The sequence below is a fragment of the Podarcis cretensis genome (assembly GCF_951804945.1).
Source record: "Podarcis cretensis genome assembly, chromosome: 17".
NCBI lineage: Eukaryota > Metazoa > Chordata > Lepidosauria > Squamata > Lacertidae > Podarcis > Podarcis cretensis.
This window is the reverse complement of record NC_137187.1, coordinates 40,864,353-40,885,586: the sequence shown is the minus strand read 5'-3', so window position 1 is coordinate 40,885,586 and position 21,234 is coordinate 40,864,353. Positions and strand designations below refer to the sequence as shown.

The following is a 21,234-nucleotide window of genomic DNA, read 5'->3' as shown; positions in this document are numbered from 1 at the left end:
CCTTAACCTCCTCTTCTCCAGGCTAAACATGCCCAGCTCCCTTAGCCGTTCCTCATAAGGCATCGTTTCCAGGCCTTTGACCATTTTGGTTGCCCTCCTCTGGACATGTTCCAGTTTGTCAGTGTCCTTCTTGAACTGTGGTGCCCAGAACTGGACACAGTACTCCAGGTGAGGTCTGACCAGAGCAGAATACAGTGGCACTATTACTTCCCTTGATCTAGATGCAGTAGTCCTATTGATGCAGCCCAGAATTGCATTGGCTTTTTTAGCTGCCGCGTCACACTGTTGGCTCATGTCAAGTTTGTGGTCAACCAAGACTCCCAGATCCTTTTCACATGTACTGCTCTCAAGCCAGGTGTCACCCATCTTGTATTTGTGCCTCTCATTTTTTTTTGCCCAAGTGCAATACTTTACATTTCTCCCTGTTAAAATTCATCTTGTTTGTTTTGGCCCAGTTCTCTAATCTGTCAAGGTCGTTTTGAAGTGTGATCCTGTCCTCTGGAGTGTTAGCCACCCCTCCCAGTTTGGTGTCATCTGCAAATTTGATCAGGATGCCCTTGAGTCCATCATCCAAGTCGTTGATAAAGATGTTGAATAAGACCGGGCCCAAGACAGAACCCTGTGGCACCCCACTAGTCACTCTTCTCCAGGATGAAGAGGAACCATTGATGAGCAACCTTTGCGTTCGGTCAGTCAGCCAGTTACAAATCCACTGAGTGGTAGCATAGTCAAGACCGCATTTTACCAGCTTCTTTACAAGAATATCATGGGGCACCTTGTCAAATGCCTTGCTGAAATCAAGGTAGACTACATCCACTGCGTTCCCTTCATCTACCAGGCTTGTAATTCTGTCAAAAAACGAGATCAGGTTAGTCTGACATGACTTATTTTTCAGAAATCCATGCTGACTATTGGTGATCACAGCATTCCTTTCTTGGTGCTCACAAACTGTTTGCTTAATGATCTGCTCCAGAATCTTCCCTGGTATTGATGTCAGACTGACTGGACGGTAATTATTTGGGTCCTCTCTTTTCCTCTTTTTGAAAATAGGGACAACATTTGCCCTCCTCCAGTCTGCCGGGACTTCGCCTGTTCTCCAGGAATTCTCAAAGATGACTGCCAGTGGTTCTGAGATCACATCTGCCAGTTCTTTTAATACTCTTGGATGCAGTTCATCTGGCCCTGGAGACTTGAATACATCTAAACTAGCCAAGTATTCTTGTACTATCTCCTTAGTTATTCTGGGCTGTGTTTCCTCTGCTGAATCATTTGCTCCAAATTCTTCAGGTTGGGCATTGTTTTCTTTATCGGAGAAGACTGAGGCAAAGAAGGCATTGAGGAGTTCAGCCCTTTCTGTGTCCCCTGTTTGCATTTCACCATCTTCTCCTCTGAGTGACCCCACGGTTTCTTTGTTCTTCCTTTTGCTACGAACATACCCATAAAAGCCTTTTTTGTTGCTTTTAATCTCTCTAGCAAGCCTGAGTTCATTCTGTGCTTTAGCTTTTCTGACTTTGTGTCTACACGTGCTGGCTATTTGTTTGAATTCCTCTTTGGTGGTTTCCCCCCTTTTCCATTTTTTGTACACATCATTTTTTAATCTTAACTCAGTTAAAAGTTCTTTAGATAGCCACCCTGGCTTCTTTAGGCACCTTCCATGTTTCCGTCTCATTGGTATTGCCTGAAGTTGTGCTTTTACTATCTCCCTCTTAACAAACTCCCAGCCATCATGAACTCCCTTTCCTTTTAGTATTACTGTCCATGGGATCTCACCCAGCACTTCCCTAAGTTTTATGAAGTCAGCTTTCTTAAAGTCAAAAAATTGAGTCCTAGTATGCTTGGCTGCTCCTTTCCGCTGTATAGTAAACTTCAGAAGAGCATGATCACTTGCGCCTAATGATCCTTCCACTTCTACCCCACTAACCAGGTCATCAACATTGGTTAGGACCAGATCTAAAATGGCTGTTCCTCTTGTTGCTTCTCCCACTTTCTGGACAACGAAGTTGTCTGCAAGGCCAGTGAGGAATCTGTTTGATCTTATGCTCTTGGCTGAGTTTGACATCCAACAAATATCCGGGTAATTGAAGTCCCCCATTACTACTATCTCCCTTCCTTTTGCATGCTTGGCCATCTGTTCCAGGAAGGCATCATCTATGTCCTCCGTTTGGCTTGGGGATCTATAGTAAACTCCCACAATGAGGTCCCTGTTATTCTTCTCTCCCTTAATTTTGACCCAAATGCTCTCACTTTGGCTTTGAGGTTCTAAATCTTGGATCTCTTCACGGGTATACACATCCCTGACATATAACGCCACTCCTCCTCCTTTCTTGTCTGGTTTGTTTCTCTGAAATAGATTGTATCCCTCCATTATTACATTCCAGTCGTGGCACTTATCCCACCAGGTTTCAGTGATGCCTATTATGTCATATTTAGTTTGCTGTACCAAGAGCTCAAGCTCATCTTGTTTATTTCCCATGCTTTGTGCATTAGTGTACAGACAATGAAGTCCATTAATCATTCGCCCCTGTGTCTCTTATTTAAGGATTTTTTCCTCCCACCACTAGGTCTGCGTGCTGTTTGCTCCATTCGCCCCATAGGACGCACACACATTTCCCCTTCATTTTTTGGAGGGGAAAAAGTGTGTCCTATAGGGCGAAAAATACGGTACTTGTCAGGGAAAAGGACAGTATCCTGCCAAATTATTCTTCCTTCCATGTAGCGGAAGCAGAATACTTTTTGCTAAATAAGCAAATATATGGGAATTCTGTAGAATTTATACGTGTCTCAGTATTCAGCTTTGTTTGCTGTAGAACTGGGGTTACCCTGCTGCAGAGTTTTGCTCTTTACTTGTTAGTGCAAAGCCCATACAATCATAACGACAAATTCCCAAGCTCTGGGTTTGTGTGCTATGTAACTTAATTGAACATACAGTAATTCCAAGAAAAGGCCCAGAACACCCAACAAAGCAAGTGGGGACTGATAAACTGATCCTTATCTTATCAACAAAATGGGAGGATGTGGAAAAGATTCAGATGCTTACAGAGTTTGGCAGAATTCATGGATGTGCGTGCATTTCTCTCTCTGCCTGCCTTTCTGCGCTGCTATTGTTTTGTCTCTGCCCTTTGCTTGAAATTTTAAGACATAATCCAACAGAAGCTTTTTCGATCCAAGCCCCATTGAAATGAATGGGAGCTGATCAAAAGCAGTCCCTGCTCATTTCAATGAGGCATGCACAGGAGCATTTATCATTGGTTTGTCCCCTTCAAAGATAACTGGTACCTCGGTTCTCGAACATAATCTGTTCTGGAAGACCATTCGAGTTCCAAAACATTCAAAAACCAAGGTGCAAAAGGCTGTCTGCAAATTCAATTGAGAAAATTGAAAAACACACAGCGGAAGCCGTTCGACTTCTGAGGCGCGTTCAAAAACAGAAGCCTCAAAACACAAGTGTATTTTTCCATCCTGAGACAAACTTAAAAATGGTTCTGCAAGTTTTCATTATACTTTAGTTTGCAACAGGGGAAAATTATTAACAAGTGTCCATGACCTCACCAATAAACCTCTCCTCCATCTACGGAGCAAATCTGAAACATTGTTAGATTATTTGGGAGGTGGGGAGAGGAATAGAATCATAGAATTGTAGAGTTAGAAGGGACCCCAAGGGTCATCTAGTCCAATCCTCTGCAATGCAAGAATCTTAGCTAAAGCATCCATGGCTGATGCCCCTCCAACCACTGCTTAAAAACCTCCAAGAAAGGAGAGTCCATGTGAAAGATGAACATAAAAACATGAAAAGTAGATAGCTGTCTGAAGCATGAAGGGAAGGGAGAATAATCCAGCATTCAACTTATTGGTATATGTGCACTTAAGGTAAATTACACCCCACTAGTGAAGAGGTTGTTGTGATCATTGTTAAAATGTTATCTGTCTTCACCCAGATTCAGTCTACAACATGAGACACAGAACAGAGCATGGTTCTGTAATCATTTCCACCCTAGTTAAGAAATACCACCTGAGAAAGCATTTACAAATATAATACAATCCTGCAGGTGAAGGGTGGTGGGGATTTCCACTGATACCATCTGCTCACTTTATATACTATCATCAGTAGAGTCAAGAGACCACAAAGATTACATGCTTCCATCTGAGGCTGCAAATAAAACAAGTTTCAAGCATTTTGTCTTTACTTCTTCCCTCTGCACGTGCATATTTTAATATTCATTTTAAATATTTTGATAAAAATATTTATAATTTTGTTTTTTACTTTATTAGAAGAAAAATACTTTTGTAATAATAAAAAGAAAACATTATGAACCCTTGCCCTTCATCCATCCTACTCCCAACAATCTCAACACTCTTTCCCTCCAAGCCAACTACATAAATACCAATGGGATATGCAAAACATCAATCAAGTTGCCAATGCTTTAAAATGTTTAATAATAGAAGTTAGTCTTTTAAAGTAGTCAAAGTGCTTGCTACAAATTCTTTCAACAACAAAACTCTCCCTTCCTGTCCCATATGCTTGGACCTGCATCCCAGAACACCTGTATGAGGCCTTTTATGTCTCCTAAATTCATTCTCAAAATCTATCTTTTCCATGAAGCATTTGGCACAATTCCTTAGTTCTGTAACTAAGTCAAAGCATGTACAACTGAAACAATGGCATGTTATTTGTTTACCCCATGCTTCCACTTCCCTCCCCTTGTTGTTTTCCGTATACTGAATTTCAGATTGAAAACTCCTCAGTGCAGGGACCCTTATGCTTTGTGAAATGTCACATATAATGCTAGCACTGAATAAAATGCAAAAATTAATCCATTTCTTCTTCTTCTTCTTCTTTAAGCTCCCATGCTTTATGTGGTCACCAAAATCCTGTATTTCTAGATACACTGTCCTTGGACAAATAATCACTTCTTCTATCCTAAGGCTCAAGATGGATACCACATGTTCATCCTTTTCCATACTTTTAGAAATAAGTATTATTTAATTACAGCGGTACCTCGGGTTAAGAACTTAATTCGTTCCGGAGGTCCATTCTTAACCTGAAACTGTTCTTAACCTGAAGCACCACTTTAGCTAATGGGGCCTCCAGCTGCCACCGCCACATGATTTCTGTTCTCATCCTGAAGCAAAGTTCTTAACCCGAGGTACTATTTCTGGGTTAGCGTAGTCTGTAACCTGAAGCCTATGTAACCTGAAGCGTATGTAACCCAAGGTACCATGGTATTACCATCACTTTTTAGAAGACATAGCTCAAGGGAACACAAACATTTTGAACCTATCCCAAGGCAAGAAAAACAACTGCTTGTGCTTTCCCAGATATAACTAGGACAAAAAAAAATAGGCAAGTCCCTTGTCATTATCCAGGGAACATACAACAGATCAAAATGGTTAGACCTCACACATCACAATAACCCTGAAGATTTCCAAGAAGCCTCTGCATTTCTGTACTGTTCCCAAAGTGCTAATAGGACAATACAAGGGAGCAAGGAGATGGTTGAAGCCTCTTTGGCCCGAGCCAGCAGGAAAGGGGTTCCACCCCTCTCTAGTTGCAGAATTTCTTCCTCGGTCTCCCCTTCTTCTCCATGGGCATAGCCCGGGGGGGGGGGGGGAAGCTGCCCCCCCAATCAATAAAAATCAATAAAAATACTTAACTAACTGAGGTTCTGTCCCGCCCTAACAAAAGCCTGCAAAAAAATCTGGCTACTCCCACGTTCTTCTCCCCAGCCAGTCACACCCAGTCCCTGCTACCTTGACTTGCTTGTGAGCAGACCCTTAGTCATGAGCAGATAGTTACTCACAGAGAAACCTTGCTTCAAGTCAAGGGAATTGTTTTTGGCCCCTGTAGTGGGAGCGTTTTGCTCCCTCTCCAGGCCCACAACTGAGGGAACAGGCTGGCTGTCACGTCAATTCTAGAGTTGTCGCTTCCCCCACCCCTTGTGGTTTCCCTATCTGCTTAACCAGCCATCTTCTTCCTCCTCCTGTTATAGCAGAGCCAAATAAAAAAAATAGGATAGGAATTCTACACTTTCACACGCCTGTGATTTCAGCGGGTATAGCTTGTCATTCAAGGAACGTCTGCTGAAATCTCCTCTTCTGTACAACTATTAAAGGTACAGGAGCACTATCTTCTTCCAGCTTGCTACTCTATCCTGCGTCTGAAGGCTTTGGCAAAGTGGAAGTGCCTTCTGAAACACCACAGACCAAATCAATGTTACATAGTAGTAGGAAGGTTTTATTTTATTTTATTTTTTATTTTTTTGAGAATCAGAGTGTGTGAGGGGTTGCTTCCAGATTGGAGCCCTTTGGTCCAATTAAAATTTTGATTATTAGCTTAAAAACGGAATTAAGACAAAGGCTACACATCACATTTAATGCAGTGTTTTAATATCCTGCAATGGCCTTTCCCATGGACAGTATTCTTGCACCACATTTGCTCACAAATCTGTCCCAGTCAGCAAAGGTTCTGTCTAATGTTAATAAAGTATCCCATTTGCAAGTCCTGCTTTATTGCTTTCTGTTGATCAACGGGAAGTAATGAAATACAGGAAATGTGTAATTAAATGGACAGTAGCCCTGAAATGCCTCAGTAGTTTTTGCCTGTCTACCACAAACAAAAACCTGAAGTTCTCTGGGTTCTTCATGAAAACTAAGTCAACAAAGGAAGGAAATGGAGGGGGAACACAGAACTGTTTATCATTCTGTTTGTATACTTAGCAGTGGTGGTGATCACAATGTCTGTCACAGTCTACTTTGTTACAGTACTTAAAAAAGTGGGGTAGTGCTGGCTCTGGGTTCTTCAGGTAAGTTGGTTTTCACACAAGCCATTAAAGGCTAAACTTGAAGTTACAGGCATCTCCCCACTTACACACATTCTACTCATGCGCAACTGTGTATACACACGGTGCCAGGAAATAAATACAGTGGTGCCCCGCAAGACGAATGCCTCGCAAGACGGAAAACTCGCTAGACAAAAGAGTTTTCCGTTTTGGAGGTGCTTCACAAAACGAATTTCCTATGGGCTTGCTTCGCAAGACGAAAATGTCTTGCGAGTTCCTGCGGGTTTTTTTTTCCTCCCCCCCCCCCTTTTTCTAAGCCGCTAATCCGCTTATCCGATAAGCCGCTAAAAGCCGCTAAACCGCTAATAGCGCTAAGCCGCTAAGCCGTCAATGGGCTTGCTTCGCAAGACGAAAAAACTGCTAGATGAAGAGACTCACGGAACGGATTCTTTTCGTCTTGCGAGGCACCACTGTAAAATAAATAAATAAATAAATAAATAAATAAATAAATAAATAAATAAATATAATCACACCAGAAAATGGTAGGAGAGAGCTGGAAAGTCCTTGTGGCTTGCAAGGAGACTCTTCCCAGAGCCCAAAGAGGATGTCAGAGAGGGCGGAGGAAGCCCCAAAGAGACCGAAGCAGCAGCAGGGCTTTATTTATGCTGCTCAGCCTCCTCACCTAACAGCTACGTGAGGGGTAGCGCAACAGCAACAGCCACTTTCTCATGCATCCTCCAGCCCCTAAATATTTTGGTCTGGATTGGAGAGAATGGGAGAGAGAGCTGGAGAGGAGGAAATCGGCATTTAGAGGCTGCTTCCCACTTTACATGATTTCACTTATTGGGGGGGGGACCCGGAATGTAACCCCCATGTAAGTGGGGCGACACCTGTGCATGCACACACCATCATTTCCTACAGTAAAATCCAAGCAATGCCCTTCTGGTATAGTGGTAAAAATATAACTCAAAAGTCACTATCCCTTAATGATACCACAAAATCTGTTATGTGAAGCAATTGGCTTCAGCCTACCAAATGGCTGATCACCTTAGGTAGCAGATTTTGGGTTATCAGCAAACAATGACATGTGTCCAGGGAAGAACAGTTGGGTGGTGATGGTTCATATGAGCCTCCATCTTCAGTCTGAAGTGGTATAAGTCACACATAGATTTAACATCAAAGCAAGAACAAGGCCTAAAAAACATGGACCAACCAAGATTGACAAATTAATGTGTACAGATTAAACATCTGTACAGATGACTTTAAACATCTGTATGTTATCTACAAGTGACAAACACCAGTGTGTGCAGTGATCATGCCTGCCACATCGAAGTGCTGAACTGCCTTGAAAAGACTTTGCTTTTCTGTAATCAGTATGCAAAACCAACAGTAGCTAGTATACATGTTTGCCTTAAAATGGTTCTCTTCCACATTCTACACATTAACATTAAAATATGAACTCAATGGTGTTTTTAGGGCCATGTGTGAAAATACCCTAAGGCATTATCTGGGAGGGGCCAAAACCAAGCTGGCACCTTCTCTGACAACTATTTGCACCTCCCCTAGGGATGCCCTTATTTCACTAAAGAATCATTGGTACAAGTGAGAGACAAAGAGGAAAAAGGGACCCATTAAAAGCAGTTCAGAGATAGGAGGAGAGCCTTTGAGGCAAGCCTACTTAGTGCTTAAATTAATACACCATATATTTTATGTTTCCTTTTAGCAAAAAAACAAAACAAAAAAAACTGTAGCTAGTCCCTCTCTTCAAAAGGAAATTTGTGACCTAAAAGAGCATCTCCAATTCGCAAATATTAGAGGTTACTGCACATAAAAGGTAAAGGTAAAGGTACCCCTGCCCGTACGGGCCAGTCTTGACAGACTCTGGGGTTGTGCGCCCATCTCACTTAAGAGGCCAGGGGCCAGCGCTGTCCGGAGACACTTCCGGGTCACGTGGCCAGCGTGACATCGCTGCTCTGGCGAGCCAGAGCCGCACACGGAAACGCCGTTTACCTTCCCGCTGGTAAGCGGTCCCTATTTATCTACTTGCACCCGGAGGTGCTTTCGACATAGGGTCCAAGCAAACTGGGAAACAATACTGCTGGGCAAGACGTTCTATCCTGAAAGGGGCTGAGCGATTTCTCACAGGGCTAAGGAAGCAAGAAACTTTGGTTCCAACCCCCTCTTTTGAGCAGAGTAGTATCTAGTGGATTCATGAGGGATGTGAGAGCAGGAAGCCCCAGGCCATGGATTGGGTACAGGTGCCAACAGCTTTTGGAAATGGGCACATAGAACACTGAGGGGCATTACCTGATTTTGATTGGCCTCATACAGCTCTTGAGTCTTCGTAATTCGCCCTCTTTGCCAGACCTCTTTGGCACACCCTGGGAAGGTGCAGCCCCCTTCAGTACCACACTGTAGTTCCTGCCGTCATTGTTGGCCCAGTAGATGCCCTCCTCGGTCTGGTACCGCACCACAAAGTCAAGCCGGGGCCCTCCTTCCTCTTCCTCTTCCTCATCCTCATCGCCAAATTCCAGGCGGAAAGCAAAGCGGTCTGTCAGGCCCCCGTCTGGTGAACCCCCTGGAATATAGAGGGCAGGGTAGTCCCGGTGACTCTGCCAGCGGTCTCGGCTGGCCCGCACGTGCACAGCCTTGTGGTAAGAAACGTTGAGCACCCGCACGGTGCCACGCAACACCCGGGGCTCCCCTGGCTCTGGGGGCAGCAACTCTTCCAGCTCCACCTTGGCCTGGCGCAGGCGCCCAAGCTTCTCCTCCTCACCTTGCCCTGCCGGTTGCAACACAAAAGATGGCAGAAAGTAGGGGGTAGGAGGGGAGGGTGGCTGGGAAGAGGCCAAGGGGGGCACCACCTCAGGGGGGGATTCAGGAGATGGGGGTGGCCAGGGCTGATAGCGCCGCCAGCGGGCCAAGGGCAGGCCCAGGGCATCAGCGAACAGCACGTGCCGGCCTGCAGCATGCTGGGAGGGCTCCTCCAGGGCAGCGGCGGCGGCGGCGGCGGGGACATGCTGCGGGGGCTGCTGCCCCTGGGCATGCGGGGAGAGCGGGCCAGCCAGGCCCGGGGGCGGCGGGCAGAGAGGCCCTGGCAAGCGAGGGGGCTGGCGCTGCTCGGGCTGCTGCTGCTGCTGCTGCTGCTCCTCGTCCTCGTCGCCCGAGGAAGAGCTGCTTCCCCCGCCGGCGGCGGCGGCGGCGGGGTGCTGGGGCCTGGGCACCGGGGAGGAGCGGGGCACCAGGGTCCGGGACGGGGGGTCTTCCTCCTCCTCCTCCTCCTCCTCGTCGTCCTCCTCCGCCGCCACCGCCGCCGCCTCCCGAGCCAGGGGCAAGGCGGGCAGCGGGGGCGGCGGCGCGGGGGAGGAGGCGGCCCCCGCGCGGGCCATGGCGAGCGGCGGAGGGAGGAGGCCGGCGGCGCAGACACCAGCGGCTGCTCTCGCCCAGGCGGCGGCGGCGGCGGCGGGACGGAGGCGGGGGCGGGGCGGCGGCCGGGGGGGGGGGAGAGCGGCGCCGGCGCCAATGGAAGGGCAAGGCAGGCCTTGCTCTCCTTCCCTCCCTCCCTCCCTCAGAAGCGACGAGGCGGAGGCCGTGGACGCGGAGGTTCCTCTCGCCGAGCGATATCGGGGCGCCTGAAGAGAGAGAGGAGGCCGGCGGCGCGGCGACCGGAGGGCAGGCGGCGGGCCTCTTCTTCGCGCCGCGCCTTCTTCCTCAGGCGGCCCCGAGGAAGGGAAGCCCCGGCGCGCGCGGCGCCGGCAGATGCGCGGCGTCCGCCCGCGGGTCACCCTTGCCCGCCCTCCCGCCCGCCGGCCGGCCGTGAGCGGGTCCTGGGCGCCGCTGTCCCTTCGCTCCGCCACGCGCGCCGTGCGCCTTGACGCGGCTGGCGAGCAAATGGGCGCGGAAAGAAGCAGGGATGGAGAGCAAGGGGCCGGCGGGGCAGGGCGCGGGTTTCCCGGGCCTCTTCAGCCCCGGCACGTAAGCCGCGGAGATGGAGATGGTGCCTGGCAGCTGGCCCGACCCGAAAACGTCCTCAAACATTCAGCTCCGAAACCGAGGCTCAGCACCCGGCAAGCAGTTTCGTCAGCGCAAGAACTTAGCCCCCCGTAAGCGAGCGTGTCCCCCTCTCCTCTCCAGGGGCGCCCCAACCCTCCGAAGCAGAATTGGAGGGGGAGGAAAGGGGGTTAGTTGACTACAACCCAGTGCCCACGAATTATCACATTTTTAAACTCAATATGCCCTCCATACATCCATATATTTCTATTGTCGCACTATGCAGCGCAGCCAAAATACTGAATTTTCAGAATTTCGAAAATCTGTACATGGCAGCAAAGGTGTCAGATCCAGTTCTCCAGTAAGGCTGACCTGAAGTCTTCCATCCCAACTGTTCATGTGGCAGGTACATTCTAGGATTCGGCACACATTTCTAAAATGACAGCAACCTTGCTGATAGGTATTAAGTACTATGCAACAAATGTATTTTCAAGATGAACAGTTGAAAATGCATTTGTAGTTATTTATAATAATAATAACAACAACAGCAGCAATTTATTTATACCCCTCCCATCTGGCTGGGTTTCCCCAGCCACTCCGGGCAGCTCCCAACAGAATATTAAAAACATGATAAAACACCAAACATTAAAAAACTTCCCTAAACAGAGCTGCCTTCACATGTCTTCTAAAAGTCAGATAGGTGCTCATTTCCTTGACATCTGATGGGAGGGTGTTCCAAGGGTGGGAGCCGCTACCAAGAAGGCCCTCTGCCTGGTTCCCTGTAAACTCACTTCTCGCAGGGAGGGAACTGCCAGAAGGCCCTCGGAGCTGGACCTCAGTGTGCGGGCTGAACAATGGGGGTGGAGACGCTCCTTCGAGTATACTGGGCCGAGGCTATTTAGGGCCGTTTATTTGGATTAAGATGGAGAAAAGTAACTTAATTTCAATTCAGTTTTATAATCTTTGTTATTGAAGAGGAAGTAAAAACCCAGTAGCCAAAATATTTAATTTATAGGGATTAGCATATGAAATCTTTGGAAATCTTTCTCCTAGCAATAACTAATTAGAGACCAATTCAAAAGTTTGTGTGTAGAAGTATCTTGCAGCCCATATTTTCAACACTATTCTGGGATGGATCTATCTTCTGGGACTAGTACGTCCTAAAAGTATGTAATACTTACAAAAATAACTGGGGGTGGGGAGAGCAAAATCCTTGGAATAACAGAGGTGGAACATTTTAGGGTTGTGGCTTCCAGCTTCATCTTCAATGGTGAAGCAAGACCCCAAAATACTAGGACATACACATACCTAGAGAATGGATCCAAATGGTTTCCAGAGAGTGGTAGGGGATGTTTTATCCCATGTTGATGGCCTTTCAGCTGATTCCCTGGTGGTCCGCTGGAATGTGGAGTTAACCAGGGCTATTGACTGTTTGGTTCCGAAGCGCCCTCTCCGATTGCATGGAGTCCGAACAGCCCCGTGGTTTTCCATGGATCTGAGGGCAATTAAACAATCATTGAGACGGCTAGAGCGCCGGTGGCGGATGACCCATTCTGAATCTGACCGGACACGGGTTAGAGCTCAATGTCGAGCCTACCAAGTGGCGGTAGCGACGGCGAAGAAGACTTTCTTCACAGCCTCTATTGCATCTGCAGAAAATAGCAGCAGGAGACTTTTTCAGGTGGTTCGCAATCTAGCGGAACAACCTGCTACATCGGGGCCCAGTATGGGCCACATTATCTCCTACAATGATTTTGCAAAGTTTTTTGCAGATAAAATCGCTCAGATTCGGGAAGAAGTAGACTCCATCGTGGGAGCAGGGCCGGGGTGGGAGAGTGCTAGAGACCTGTCTAGTCAAGTTGCATGGGATCAATTCCAACTTGTTACCTCCGAGGATGTGGACTGGCTGCTTGGACGAGTGAAGCCAACCACCCGTCTCCTGGATCCTTGCCCATCCTGGCTCATAAAAGCTAGCCAGGAAGGGCTGGGCGATGGGCTTCCCAGACCTGCTGAAAGAGGCGGTTATTAATGCTGATACAAGTTCTAGATGCAGAAACAAGGAAAGGTGCAATACAGAGATTCTAAATGTAGTAGACATATCAGCTATGCCACTGTCTTTAAACCTGATAGTAATCTCAGCAGTAGATCTCACTGATTATTCTCTAAGCAAATTGAGAATCAATCTGGTATTTTCTTATTTGTGAGAGTTATTTATTCATTTATTAAGTTTATTCATTGCTTTTTACACGAAAATGACTCAGGGCACAGGAAAATTATAAACAGCTCAGAGGGGTTTTCTTTTTTACAATCAAATGGGATATAAATAAATAAATAAAATAAAAACCAAATATAGGAACAGCAATAAAAGAAGAACTTAAACTGTTAGCTTATAAAAAGGACAAATCCAACCCACCTAACTAAAAGGCTAAGCACAAAATAGGTGTCTGCTAGGAGGCTGAAAAATCAAACAGTCCAGATGTGATTGCATCTGCACAACAGAGATTATAACTCCACCTTAAATATGCTAATAGAAATAGCAAGGAAGGCAGTAAGTGATCTTGTGGTTACACTGCCATACAGGAAATAATAAAGGTAGTGTGCTCCATGCACACTATGGAATGATGGGGGCCATTCTGTTGATAGAAAATGTCTTTGTGTTCAAAGGAGAGAATATGGAGATTCGGAAGGAAATGTGAAATATATTCAGAGTCTATCTTGAGAATGATTGGGTGGTTCCTGCCAACCAATCATACTGCTGCATTGTTCTAGGACCAATCAGACTGCTGCATTCTGAATCCTATTGTTCTAGGACCAATCAGACTGCTGCGTTTTGGATCCTATTGTTCTAGGACCAATCAGACTGCTGCAGTTTGGATCCTATTCAACTCAGTACAGAACACCCCTCCCCTCTAAGTTCCAGTCCTGCCCGGGAGTTCACATTCATAGTCCTCAAGGTACGCTGGCGGCCTACGTGTGCGTTGCGGCCTGGTCCGGGGTTCAGGTTCTGGCTCGTGTTCCAAGGATGCTGGCTGTGATGGGGCTGTTTGGTCTGGCGCAACCAGCTCGCTCAGTCGTGGTTCTGGTTCCGGTGTCCTTTCGGCCTCGCGTGTCCTCTCTGTATTTACTGATTCTGCCTCTCCTGCTGGCCCCTCCTGCTCTATGGGCCTCACTGCCCCACTGTTCCCTTGGGACTCCTCTGACCTGTCCTCCTCCTGGTTTTCTCCCGGGAATCGCCGTATCTGGTCGCAGTGGCGGTGCCAGCATTGCCCCCCATCCGTTAGCACCTCATTCAACACGGGGCCAGTGACCCTGGTGACTGTGGCGGGTACCCATGCTGGGCCTGCCCCAAAATTCTTTGCGTACACTGGGTCCTGGGCCTCGAAGGTCTGGGGGTTCCTGCCTTCCCCCACCACTACCTCATCCTGAACTGTATCAGGGTGAAGGCGGTCCAATCTGATTGCAAGGCGCCGACCCATTAGTAGTTCAGCGGGGCTCCGGCCAGTCGTTGAGCTGGGGGTGCTGTGCTGTGCTAGAAGGAATGTGGCAAGACAGTACTCCCAATCCCCTTGCGTCATGCGGCGAAGGGTGTCCTTGGTGGTCCGCACCATGCGTTCTGCTTGGCCATTGGTGGCAGGGTGGAATGGCGCCGAACGGATGTGGCGGATGGCGTTCTGCGCTGTGAAGGTTTGGAATTATCCTGACGTAAATGCAGTCCCATTGTCTGAGACGAGAGTGTCAGGGAGCCCGTGGGTTGCAAACAGCCTGCATAGTACCCAGATGGCTGCGGACGTAGAAGTGGACGGTACCAGTGCGACTTCCAGCCATTTGGTGTAGGAGTCCACCACTATGAAGAATGTTTTTCCCTGAAAGGGGCCAGCAAAGTCCACATGCAGGCGTGACCATGGTGCTCGGGCGGACTCCCAGGACTGGACTGGGGCCCTTGGGGGATCTGGGTGGGATTCTTGGCAGGCCTGGCAGTGTTTGACCCAGGCCTCTATCTCTCCATCGATCCCCGGCCACCACACATAACTCCTGGCATGTGCCTTCATTCTTACTACCCCTGGGTGTGTCTCGTGTAGGGCTGTGAGGACCCTTTTGCAGAGGGGCTGGGGAACAACGACCCTGCTTCCCCGTAACAGGCACCCCTTGTGGGCCGACAGTTCATGTTTGCGGGTTGTGTAGCCGGCGAATTCTGGCCCGGGGCTGCTGCTGGGCCATCCCCTCCACACCCAGTCCAGGACCCAGGAGATGACCCTATCTTTCTTGGAATGGTGTGCAACTTCTTGTGCCTGAATGGGGCGGTCGGGAAGCAGCTCCAGGCTCATAACCTCTTGTGCAGGTGCTGGGTCGGGGCCTGTTTCCGGTAGTGGTAGCCTGCTGAGGGCGTCCGCATGGCCCATTGCCTTCCCAGGGCGGTGAATCAGTGCATACTGGTAGCTGGCAAGGAAAATTGACCACCTGAGGACACGAGGAGACAGCACTTGGGGGGTCTGCTTTTCGGGGGCAAAAAAGCCAAGGAACGGCTTGTGCTCAGTCATGGTTTCTTTTTACTCCCTTCACGATTGCCAGACCCTCCTTGTCGATTTGCGAGTAGTTCCGCTTAGTTGCGTTGAGTGTCTGGGAAAAGTATGCCACCGGTACCTCTCTTTCATCCGGGAGTTGGTGTCCCAGGACAGCGCCGATGCCATAGGGCGAGGCGTCGCATGCTAGCACCACCGGCAGCTTCTCGTCGAAGTGTGCCAAGACCGAGTTTGAGACAAGCAAGTCCTTGACTGCCTGGAATGCGGCCTCCTGGCGCTGGCCCCACACCCAACGAGCCCGCTTGTCCAGGAGTCTGTGAAGGGGCTCCGCTACCGCCGCCTTGTGGGGAAGGAAGGAATGGTAAAAGTTCAATAGTCCCAAGAAGGCCTGGAGTTCAGTCTTGCTCTTGGGCGCTGGGGCATCACAAATGGCCCGTACCTTGTCCCCAGTCGGGTGGACCCCTTCTGCGTCCACCATAAATCCCAGAAAGTCCACCTGAGGCACTCCTAGTAGATATTTTTCCCGCTTCACCTTGAGACCTGCCGTCTGGAAACGGTGCAGAACGGTGCGGAGGCGGTCCTCAAACTCCTCTGGTGTTGGCCCGGCAATCAACACATCATCAAAGAAGGGGGTGACGCCAGGAATCCCTTTAAGGAGAGAGTCCATTAGATTCTGGAATATGCCTGGTGCCACACTGACACCGAATTGCAGCCGCTTTACCCTGAACGCTCCTCTGTGCGTCACAATCGTCTGTGCCTCTGCTATGGCCTCATCTACTGGCAGCTGTTGATATGCTTGGGCCAAGTCCAGCTTGCCAAAAATTTTTGACCCAGCCAGGGTGGCAAGGACATGGCTGACCACTGGCACTGGGTATGCATGGGCCGTGAGGGTCTTGTTTAGTCTGCGCAGATGCGGACCGAACCATTAGGCTTGACGGGTGTGACGATTGGGGTTTCCCAGGGGGCATTAGGCATCGGCTCCAAGCACTCCTTGCTCCACGAGCTGGTCCAATTCCTCGTCTATACGGGATTTCAGGGCGAATGGGACCCGGCGGGCCTTGAGCCTGACCGGTCGTACTGTGGGGTCAAGCTGTAAAGTAATGGGGGGCCCCGTATACTGTCCCAATTTCCCACCGAAAACCCCCGGAAATTCCTTGCATATGGCGTCCACGTCCACTTGTAAGCTAGTGTGGTTCACCCCGGTGATGGCTAGCCCCAGTGGTCCAAACCATGCCAATCCCAGTAAGCTAATGTAGGGGCCTTTGACCACAAGCAAGTCCAGTTGCCACGTCCGCCCTCGGTATTGCACCCTGAAGGTCCCCACCCCCATTGTGGGGACCTTGCGTTTCTGGAAGTCCTGGAGGGTGAATGGGGCCGGCCTGAGTTTGGGACCCCCAGTAGGACACAGTTTCCTTAAGGTCCTTGCCGAGATTATGGATAGAGTTGAACCCGTGTCAAGCTCCATGCGGCATGGGGCCCCCTCTATATGTACCTCTACATAAATTTTCTCTACGTTGGGGTGGGGCAATTGGTATACCTGGAAGTCCGTGAGCTCCGTCGAGTTGCCTTGGTGTGTTGGGCCCCGGGACCTGGGGCTCTTGGATTGGTCATCTGATGCCTGGCATCGGGTGGGCCGATCCCGACACACCCGGGCGATGTGTCCCGATTTTCTGCACTGCCTGCACTCTGCGTTGCGGAAACAGCAGGTCCTCCTCTTGTGACTTTCCCCGCAGCTTGTGTAGTTCCCTCCTTCTCGTCGAGGCAGCTGTGGTATGTGGGCTGCTTGAGTGCGCTGCTGTACACGGTGCACCTCCTCCCTGTCGGATCCTGAGTCGTCGGTGAGGTCTTCATGGTGGACCCTCAGTTGGGATGGCAGGCTCGGCCGTGCCTCTTGCGTCGACCTCTCGGCAGCTTCCGTTGCCAGGACCTCCTCCAGGGCGACCTGGAACGTTAGGTCCTTCTTAGCGTAGAGGCTTCGTTGCAGCTTCTCATCCTTCAGGCAACCGACGAGGCGGTCACGAAGCATGTTCTCCAGCTCTGAGAAGTTGCAGAACCGGGCGGCTTGGCGGAGAGAGGACACAAACCCAGTTATGGTTTCCCCAGGGGCTTGCCGCTTTGTGTAGAAGGCATTTCGACGAGCCACCACTGAGGGCTGCGGCGAAAAGTGCCCCTTCAGCCGTTCCATTATTGTTTTGTATGGAACAGTAGCGACGTCTTCAGGCACAAGGAGAGCCCGGGTGATTTCAAACATCTCCTCTCCGCAGACGCTGAAGAATATCGCCCTCTTCTTGGCGTCTTCTTCGTCGGTGACCCTTTGGCTTCTAGGAGGAAGGTGAAACGGGAGGCGTACGCTTCCCAGTCTCCAGATGCTGGGTTGAATGGCGAGAAGCTGCTGTTGGTTGCCATTCTGAGTTCCTTGTGTCCCGGAGCTGAAGCCTGGATACACGGTGCGAGGCAGCGGTGCGGCAGGTTGCGGTGCTGCGGTGCTGTGTGTGGCAGTCAGCTCAGTGGGATCCCACCTTCGTCGCCAGTGAAATATACTCAGAGTTGCAAAGTGATTTCATGCTCTTTATTCAGCTCATAGTGGTGAGGAGGAATGAATGAGAGTCCCCTCAAAGTATCTGCTTTATATACATTATTTACACAATGGGCTGCACATGATTGGCTAATTCCGGAATTCAACTGTAAGCCAATCAGGTTGTGGATTCACTTCTATCTGGAGCATGATTGGGTGGTTCCTGCCAACCAATCATACTGCTGCATTGTTCTAGGACCAATCAGACTGCTGCATTCTGAATCCTATTGTTCTAGGACCAATCAGACTGCTGCAGTTTGGATCCTATTCAACTCAGTACATAACAAAATGTGTCCAGAGAGCTAAAAGGATTAATGAAGGACACCTTGGAAATATACCATTTGTTGTTGTTTAGTCCGACTCTTCGTGACCCCCTGAACCAGAGCACACCAGGCACTCCTGTCTTCCACTGCCTCCCGCAGTTTGGTCTTCACCACATCAAGTAGTTGGTCCCTTACTTTTCCCGCCCCGATCTGGCCACAGTGATCCATGCGACGGTCACCTCCAGGCTTGACTACTGTAATTCGCTCTATGCAGGGCTGCCCTTGAAACTGTCCCAGAAACTCCAGCAGGTGCAGAATGCTGCAGTGAGGCTCCTCACGGGGTCTCTGCCATAGGAGCATATTCACCCAGTGCTTTACCAGTTGCACTGGCTCCCGGTGGAGTATAGGGTCAGGTTCAAGGTGCTGGTCTTGACCTTTAAAGCCCTTTGTGGCTTAGGGCCCTCATATTTATGGGGCCGCCTCTCCTGGTATGCCCCACAGAGGTCCATGAATAACCATAGTTTAGAGGTCCCAGGCCCTAAGGAAGTCGGACTATCCTCCACCAGGGCCTTTTCAGTGATGGCTCCGGCCTGGTGGAATGCTCTGTCCCATGAGACTAGGGCCCTACAGGATTTAACCTTTCACTGGGCCTGTAAGACAGAGCTATTTTGCCTGGCCTTTAATCTGAATTCAGCCTGATGTTTTATTTCCCTTCTCTTCCCTCCCCCTCACTTTTATGAAGATTACCCGCTCTGGGACCCCACAGCTAATTCTCCCCTGGCCTCCTTGCTGGCTCAAGTAGGACTAATTCAGCCAGCTAGCCCTGGTGACTATCTAATATTTATTGGATGGATTTCCCCCAAATTGATTTTTGAACTTTGAATTTTATTGTTATTCATGCTTTTATATTGTATTTTATGCTGCTTCTATGTTGTATTACAATTCAGTGTTTTAAATTTGTTGTTAGCCACCCTGAGGCCATTTTTTTTGAACCAGGAAGGGCGGGGTATAAATTAAAAAAATATTATATTTATTATAGAACAATATGTGGATGAGACATTATTAAATCTGCCACTAATGCACTATTATAGCACCAATGACAGGAACTTCAAGACAACCTGTTTCTTGAGCATTCATCCTGTTTTATTTGCATGGAGATTGCTCTGGATCCAGCCAGTCATAATCAGACAACACTGATTATTCAAAGAGCATTCATGCATTCTATAAATTATTTAAATAATTAAAAAGAGCATATAAAACTCCCACCCGGAAACCTATGTCCCCACTGTGGAAGGATGTGTGGATCCAGAATTGGCCTCCACAGTCACTTACGGACTCATTGTTAAAACCGTGTTTATGGAAGACAATCTTACTCGGCTACGAGTGATTGTCAAAGAAGAAGAGAAGATAAAACCAAACAGAACATTTTTGGCAAAACCTAGGCACTCTCTTCTTTATGAGACACAGCCGTGTTCTTGTGTGTTCTTCCTCCACCCTTCAAACACCAGACCATGCTAGTGTGTTATTACAGTGGAAAACAGTTTAAAAGAACAAGCCCAGAATAGCCAAGCAGAATTGTTTTATCAAAATATATTTAACAGAAAAGCAGGTTGCTGCAGACATCTAGTACGTTTAGTGATCATAAGCAAAAAATACACAAGCTAGCTAGCTGTTGGTTGCTACACCCAGCACAGGAAGCTTGATTAGGTGTGTTATAAATAGCACCATATATACAAAATCAGAAAGTGAAGTTTATTAATCAAAAGCCCAAGATGAGAACATTCCCTAAACACTGTACAGTGGAACCTTGGTTTTCAAATGTCTTGGCTGCTGAACGTTTTGGAAGCCAAATACCGAAAACCCAGAAGTGAATGCTTCCATTTTCAAACGCACTTTGGAAGTCAAACAGCTTCCGCGGCACATTTTTCCATTCTCACCATTCACTTTGCCGACAACACTTTGATTTTCAGTTTTTGTACATTTTGGAAATCGAACAGACTTCCTGATCAGATTACATTCGAAAACCGAGGTTCCACTCTACAATGGTACCTCGGGTTACATACGCTTCAGGTTACATACGCTTCAGGTTACAGGCTCCGCTAACCCAGAAATAGTACCTTGGGTTAAGAACTTTGCTTCAGGATGAGAACAGAAGATGTTGGTGGCAGCGCGGCAGCAGCAGGAGGCCCCATTAGCTAAAGTGGTGCTTCAGGTTAATAACAGTTTCAGGTTAAGAACGGACCTCCAGAACGAATTACGGTAAGTACTTAACCCAAGGTACCACTGTATATCCTTCCACCCAGATCGACAGAACCAGTACTCACCATGAAGCTGTTGCAGTAAGTGCCACACTTACTGGGGAAGGGAAAGGTGCTGGTACTATACTCCCTTGAGTACCATCAGAAAAAAGCCCTCGATGGAACACATTCAAAAGCACTCTGTGTGGATCACACCCTGAGGCAATGCGTGTTTACTTGGGAATAGGTTCCACTGACTTCAGTGAATTTTGCTCCCAGAAAACTGCATAGGATTGCTGCTGGGGTTGCCAAAGTCTTAACACCTTTTAGACATTCTGTTGTACTCGCCATCAGGGTGATTATAGAGTCCTTCAATTCTTCCCCATCCCTACCCTTTCAGTGCATGCTTATGGATGAAGCAGGGATTCTGTTCTATGTCAATTATGTGGAATCCATAGGTTGAAATTATTTTAGATAATAGATAACAGTTTACATTACAGTTAACAGTTATGGAATCATGGTAGGGACTTCAAGGATCATCTTGTCCAACCCCCTGCAATGCAGAAATCTCAACTAAAGTGTCGATGACAGGTGACCATCCACCAGCTTTTGTTGGAGTCTCTTCCAATGTCAAACGGCTCTTACTGTCATTAAGTTCTTCCTGATGTTTAGTCGGAATCTCCTTTCTTGTAACTTGAATCCTACCCTTCAGAGCAGGAGAAAACAAGCTTCTTCTCTCTTCCCTGTGAGAGTCCTTTCAATAATGAAAGATGGCAATCATATCTTCTCTCGGTTTCCTCTTTTCCAGGCAAAACATACCCAGCTCGCTCATTCTCAAGCCAGATCTTACATTTGTGCAGTTGGTTCTTCCTG

The 21,234-nt window shown here is 48.4% G+C and overlaps 1 protein-coding gene across 1 annotated transcript in view; it reads right to left on the bottom strand.

The window, feature by feature from the left end:
- The window catches only part of PPP1R3F (protein phosphatase 1 regulatory subunit 3F), a 74,243-nt gene extending 64,063 nt beyond the window's left edge, over positions 1-10,180 (bottom strand). The window contains exon 1 of the mRNA XM_079958694.1: positions 9,084-10,180. Within this exon, the coding sequence (XP_079814820.1) occupies positions 9,084-10,165 (1,082 nt within the window). The 5' untranslated portion in view covers positions 10,166-10,180. The remainder of the gene's footprint in view (positions 1-9,083) is intronic.
- Between the last annotated feature and the right edge of the window lie 11,054 nt (positions 10,181-21,234).